The following is a 7,162-nucleotide window of genomic DNA, read 5'->3' as shown; positions in this document are numbered from 1 at the left end:
TGTTTTAAATCATGTAGACTAAAATCTAACCAAAGTGTGTACAGTGTTCATCCTAGCAGAATATTTCGGACCAAAGAACTCATTCGTGCACATTACTAACTTTGCTTCTTCCCACAAGTACTTGTTAAACAACTCATTTAACATGTGCATACATGCCACTATGCACAATAGCAATTAGTAAAGTTACATCAAGTTTCTACTTTAACAAAAGAAAATGGATCAAAGAGAGTAATACAGGTGTGATGCAGGGGTGTGTAAATGTAATGTCTCTGGAGAGACATTTGTCCAACGATGGCCCAAAGACAGACAGGATGTGGACCAGTAAACAAACCTCAGAAAATATGTTTTCATTTTATTTCAAATTGATGTTTGTGTCACTTATTCTGAAACTCTGGCTTCCTGTCACAACAATGTAGGAAACGTGAAACAGCAGGTCCACGTGCTGTCAATCTGTGGACACTGGAGGACCACATAGGACCAAGGACAGGGTCCAACCTGACACCCTCAAACCTCCATGCAAACATGCATCTCTATATTATTGGACATTATATGAGACCGTGTTTTTTAAATAGGCCTGAATGGAGACTTAATGTGTGGTTAACCCCTGGGCAGGTCACGTGACTCTCAAACGCGACAGGAGACTGAGTCACAATGTCATGTTAGTTGTATTATTTGAGCTCATGTGGATATATTCCTCTTAAAGTTGTATTTAATGTCTGTTTGTGCAGCGGAGGACTGTTGAGGACCTGATGGAGACTCTGAGGTAAGAACGAGCTGTTCTCAGTCGAACGTTCCATCGTTACCATGTTTACCAAATTGTGCATTTTTTCTAAATTCAGTCTGTTCCAACCGTTGGTCCGTCAGAAAAAGCCGAAATCTACTTTCACTCGAAAAAGCCGAAATCTACTTTCACTCGAAGAAACCTCCCAAGAAACACCTTCAAACCAGGATTTTTCTGCATCCGTGACTTAACGTTACTGATAAAGGTAAGTCTGATTCTGATCAACTTTTGCAGGAAAAAAAGCGAGATTTATATACTTTTTCCACCACTGTTTTTTATGTATTTATTTATGTATCTATCTGAACCGATGTTTATCCTAATATTGATAATATTTTCAGTTATCAGTGTATATTAATCCACTAGGACTGACTTTTGACTGTTGAGACCAAGTTTAAACAAGTTTATCTGAACAAAAGCTGCTTTCTTGGTTAGCTAACGTTAGCTTTATAGACCCGACCGTCCAGCGTTAGCTTAAACTGAGAAATGCTAATAGAAATATTGTTTCTTTATATTTATATAACTTCTCGGTGATACGGATCACAAGTGATGCACGCATGATAATATATTTAATCCATATTAACTCACAATTCATACATTTCTTACATACTTGTGATATTTTTCATACATATTAACACAATGAACAGCAGAGTGAAAGAACCACTAAAAGATATTTTCTATCGAAAAAGTGCTGATATGTTTCTGACTTTTAGTCAATGTAGACATATGGAAGGCCTCCTGCAGTAACAACACTGAAACAAATGCAAACATGTTGCACTGTACTGGGTTTGTTTCTGCTAATACTTTTGCGAGCGTATCATTTATTGTATGACATTTACTTTCTATCTAGTCACACTGCTTTGTGCTACTGATCCTTTCAATGTGATATGAGAAATGACTATGATATGGATCAGTGGTCTGAGGGTTGTGTGTGTTTTTACCCTCAGATGGCACGACAGTTCCCCTACGTCCCCCTACGTTCCTCCTCCACTCGCTGTGACCCATCTCCTCCCTCCTATTGTATCTTCACTCCTATTTCTCCTCTCTCTTCTTCTAGCTCCTCTTCTAGCTCCTCACCTAGTCCCCCACCAGACTACAACCCTGGCAGCACGGACACAGTCCCTCCAACCAGGAGCACGGTAAGAACAAAGAACCTGAATGTCACACAGTTATTTTAACACTTTGATAAGTTTCTTTCATCATCTCCCATTGAGACTCACATACCGAATGACTAACAGAACTGCCTGCAGAGAAGTCTATATGATGTAACAGTCCTTGGTTTGTTTCCACGATGTGGAGCAGTGGTCTGATGGTTGTATTTATTTTTTTAAACCTTCAGGCGGGACGACGCTTCACGTGGAGGACTTTCCTCATCCCGGACCCCAACCGCCCGACTCCCCACGGATCATCCGCCGTAGAATCCCAGCCTCACAACGCAGCACTGGCTCCTCCACTCGCTGTGACCCATCTCCTCCCTCCTATTGTATCTTCACTCCTATTTCTCCTCTCTCTTCTTCTAGCTCCTCACCTAGTCCCCCACCAGACTACAACCCTGGCAGCACGGACACAGTCTCTCCAACCAGGAGCACGGTAAGAACAAAGAACCTGAATGTCACACAGTTATTTTAACACTTTGATAAGTTTCTTTCATCATCTCCCATTGAGACTCACATACCGAATGACTAACAGAACTGCCTGCAGAGAAGTCTATATGATGTAACAGTCCTTGGTTTGTTTCCACGATGTGGAGCAGTGTTCTGATGGTTGTATTTATTTTTTTAAACCTTCAGGCGGGACGACGCTTCACGTGGAGGTCTTTCCTCATCCCGGACCCCAACCGCCCCGACTCCCCACGGCTCATCCTCCGTAGAATCCCAGCCTCACAAAGCAGGACTGGCTCCTCCACTCGCTGTGACCCATCTCCTCCCTCCTATTGTATCTTCACTCCTATTTCTCCTCTCTCTTCTTCTAGCTCCTCTTCTAGCTCCTCACCTAGTCCCCCACCAGACTACAACCCTGGCAGCACGGACACAGTCCCTCCAACCAGGAGCACGGTAAGAACAAAGAACCTGAATGTCACACAGTTATTTTAACACTTTGATAAGTTTCTTTCATCATCTCCCATTGAGACTCACATACCGAATGACTAACAGAACTGCCTGCAGAGAAGTCTATATGATGTAACAGTCCTTGGTTTGTTTCCACGATGTGGAGCAGTGGTCTGATGGTTGTATTTATTTTTTTAAACCTTCAGGCGGGACGACGCTTCACGTGGAGGTCTTTCCTCATCCCGGACCCCAACCGCCCCGACTCCCCACGGCTCATCCTCCGTAGAATCCCAGCCTCACAACGCAGGACTGGCTCCTCCACTCGCTGTGACCCATCTCCTCCCTCCTATTGTATCTTCACTCCTATTTCTCCTCTCTCTTCTTCTAGCTCCTCACCTAGTCCCCCACCAGACTACAACCCTGGCAGCACGGACACAGTCCCTCCAACCAGGAGCACGGTAAGAACAAAGAACCTGAATGTCACACAGTTATTTTAACACTTTGGTAAGTTTCTTTCATCATCTCCCATTGAGACTCACATACCGAATGACTAACAGAACTGCCTGCAGAGAAGTCTATATGATGTAACAGTCCTTGGTTTGTTTCCACGATGTGGAGCAGTGGTCTGATGGTTGTATTTATTTTTTTAAACCTTCAGGCGGGACAACGCTTCACGTGGAAGTCTTTCCTCATCCCGGACCCCAACCGCCCCGACTCCCCACGGCTCATCCTCCGTAGAATCCCAGCCTCACAACGCAGCACTGGCTCCTCCACTCGCTGTGACCCATCTCCTCCCTCCTATTGTATCTTCACTCCTATTTCTCCTCTCTCTTCTTCTAGCTCCTCACCTAGCTCTTTTAGCTCTAACAATCTGTTTTTGTGTTCAATTTAGCTGCCGTCCAGTGTCGAGCCTCGGGTTTTCACCTGCACGAAGAAGCCTTCCAGTTAGTTCCTCGGAGATCAACTGTGTAGTCTTGGCGTTCCTGTGTCGAGCCTCGGGTATCACACAGACGTTCCAGCCTGCCTGCCAGCCACTTTCCGGCTAGGATCAGAGCGGAGGGTTACCTTACCTGTTCAACTTACCTGCCGTCCAGTGTCGAGCCTCGGGTTTTCACCTGCACGAAGAAGCCTTCCAGTTAGTTCCTCGGAGATCAACTGTGTAGTCTTGGCGTTCCTGTGTCGAGCCTCGGGTATCACACAGACGTTCCAGCCTGCCTGCCAGCCACTTTCCGGCTAGGATCAGAGCGGAGCGCGAGGACGCGCCTCTGTGTTTGACGTGACTGTTTACCTGTCGGCTTCGTCAGCCGCTCAGAGGATTTTGCCACTTTCCGGCTTGGACCCATGCGGAGCGCATAGAGACGCCTCCTTTTTGACTATGTATTTCCTGTCTTTTCCTCTGCCTGTGAGAAATAAATAAAATTGTTTTTTGAAAAATAACTCTGCTGTCCTGAGTCTGCATTTGGGTCCATGAACGCACCACATCATAACACCTTTGATTGTATTGTCACTGCACCGAGACTCAGGCAGGGTGTCTGCACACAGCGAGTGGTCTGGGGGGGAATAGCGTGAACCTCCAAATAAGTAAGAAAGAAAAGTTAAAGTGAGTTGCAGGTGTGTGCACTGATGTCTTACCTAATTGTCACCGATATGTTAGCTACAGAAGCTGACCATAAAGTAGCACTTTGTTGTGCAATAACGTCACACTCAGTTGCAAACTTGTTGGCAACACCAAGCTAATGCAGTCTAATATAACACAGCCTGGATACATCAACACATCTATTTAACAGTTTAAAGATGAACTGAGCATTATAAAGTACACAAAGGGAGGATTCAATGCAGGACTGTTGAGTGTATGTTGCTTTTTTATTTTAATGAGCAATGTGAGTCATTTGAGTTTGTCAGCTTGGTAGATCGTCTTCATGCCGAGCTTAGTGGCTTCTAAGGACCCAAGAAAAGGTCTTAAATCATATATTAAAAGAAAAGACATTTGACACATTAAATTGATGGATTTTAAATTTACTTCAGCATAAAGTCCCTCCAAATATGACAGAAGGATGGAGGCATTAAGGCAAGTTGTATGTGTTTTACTGCTAATGTTCACTCACTAACTCGTGACATAATCCCATCTGTGTTTCTGCCTAGCTGAACTGATTGAAAACATGGATAAGAAAGCAACTTGGGACCGCTTCTACACTGAGAGCAGCAGCAGCACAAACACCCTCAAACACTTTGAGTGGTTCTTTGGCTTCGATGCTGTCCGGGACTTCATTATGCCCCTATTGCAGACCAAGCCCCACCCAGACGGTTTGCTCCAAGTCCTGGCTATGGGCTGTGGCACTTCTGCTTTCGGGCCCTGTATTTACAGACGCTCTCCTCTCCCGGTCCGGGTCACTTGTGCAGACATTTCCCCCATAGCTGTGCGACTAATGCATGAACACGTCCAAACCAAAGCCATTCAAGCTCACAATCTTTCCTCTCGGCTTGAGTTCGTAGAGCTGGACTGCACACAGCTCCACGAGCACTACGGTTGTAGCAGTGTGGACCTTATAGTTGATAAGGGCACCACAGATGCCTTGTTGAGGTCTAAGGAAGGGAAATGGAAGGCCAATCAGGTGCTGAAGCAGTGTTTGTCGGTGTTGCGGAGCTCAGGGTCTCTGCTCCAGTTCTCTGATGAAGACCCTGATGCCAGGCTGCTGTGGCTGGAGACGGAGGCACAGGAGCCGGGGTTGATGGCAGCAGATGTTGGGGTGCAGGAGGTTGGGGAGCTAAGGGGACTGACTACTGCTACCAAGTGACTCCTCGCTCTATTGTATAGCAACTTTCTTCATCTGGATGGTGATAATATTAAATGAGTAAACTACTGAAGTGATTGTAAAAAGTAATTGATAAGGTACACAGACAGAGTGAGTTATCCACCAAACTGGACCTCCACATTCCGACAGCAGAGACAATAGATTTACTACTTATAAAATAACCTGAAGGTAAAGAATGACCTCTTTATGAAATGATAAAAGTTGACAAACCACTTAAACCAGGGGTGCCCAATATGTCGATCGCGATTTGCCACTTGATTTTCTAACACACGGGTCACAAGTCATCAGAGTAAGTTAATGACCAAAAAAAATAAATATATATATATATATATATATATATATATATATATATATAGATAGATATTCAGCATTTTTAATGTAGGTAGATCATTTTGACTTGGTCATTTTAAAAGTAGCTCTCAAGCCGAAAAAGTGTGGGCACCCCTGGTCTACTACATATAGTGTTTTTTCGATGGGCTCTAGTGGATTTGAGTGCAGCTGAGATGCTGGCAGATAGCAGCTAAATGAACAAAGCAAAATCAGAAATGGGGACTTTAAAGTGACGTTGGTTAAATGCACAAAGTCTATGGTTAAATGTCGCTCTCTGCTGGTTGAGCATGAAAACTACAAAGAAGTAAAAGATGTGTCACCGACGGAGAATATGGGAAGACAAATAGACACGCTGTTTGAAATTAATTTATCAAACTATATAACGTGCAACTCTGTGAATAATATTGTGTGTATACGTTGTAACACACAGTCTGTGGTCATAAGGGCTTGTAATGTTTTCTCAGCTCTCGTTGGTTGTTTCTGTCTGACAAGATCACATGACCCGATGCGCCCATGTAGCGTTAGCTTGTTAGCAGCTAGCTGCGTTAGCATCGAGCCTTTGGAGTTCACCAGGAAACGTGCGACCTGACGTTATCTCGAGCCACACCAAGGCGAGGAGCTGTCAAACAGGCTTTAATATTAATTCAGTGGTTTCGTGTTCTGTTTCTCGTTGACTCAGTAGCTGCTTGGCCCAAACTGTAAGGTACGTTACTAGCAATATCGCCCACAGGTAAGCTAGCGAATGTAATTCGTGCAGTATATTTGAAGAACCTAACTCCAGCTGTGTTCACTTGTTTTCTTTTTTTCATGTTAGCTTAGCTTAGCTAACGCGTAACCAGCTGATATACCCGCAACTTAGACTTAACTCTACTTGTGTGCTAGCATGTTTCAGCTATTAGTTTATTAGTGTGTTTGCGTTATCTTGACAAGCTAAATCTTTATATCAGGTAAGAGTGCTCACAAACAGTGAACGTTTGTAAGCAGCTTATGCTTCATTGGGCCATCTGTTAATCAGGAAACTGGTGTTTTACAGCTGGTTGAACGTTAACGTTACCTAACGTTATATGGCTGCTCACATCAATATTAAATATATGAGCATGTGACCAAGGACCGGGGTCTACAGCACATGATCTGGACAAGTGGAGGAGGCCAAAATCTATCAGGAGTAAGATAAAAAAAAAAGGCTCAAACAT

At 44.1% G+C, this 7,162-nt stretch overlaps 1 protein-coding gene across 1 annotated transcript; it reads left to right on the top strand.

Annotated features, from left to right (window-relative positions):
- Window positions 1–4,985: 4,985 nt before the first annotated feature.
- Window positions 4,986–5,621, top strand: LOC306783824 (citrate synthase-lysine N-methyltransferase CSKMT, mitochondrial-like; the record flags this gene model as incomplete). The annotated part of the gene is made up of 1 exon (XM_079277638.1): window positions 4,986–5,621. The coding sequence occupies one exon, from the start codon at window positions 4,986–4,988 to the stop codon at window positions 5,619–5,621; it is 636 nt and encodes a 211-aa protein (XP_079133764.1).
- Window positions 5,622–7,162: the final 1,541 nt, after the last annotated feature.

This window comes from Melanostigma gelatinosum, assembly GCF_949748355.1.
Source record: "Melanostigma gelatinosum genome assembly, chromosome: 10".
Lineage (NCBI taxonomy): Eukaryota > Metazoa > Chordata > Actinopteri > Perciformes > Zoarcidae > Melanostigma > Melanostigma gelatinosum.
Note: the sequence above shows the minus strand (reverse complement) of the source record. Positions and strands in the feature narration are given on the sequence as shown.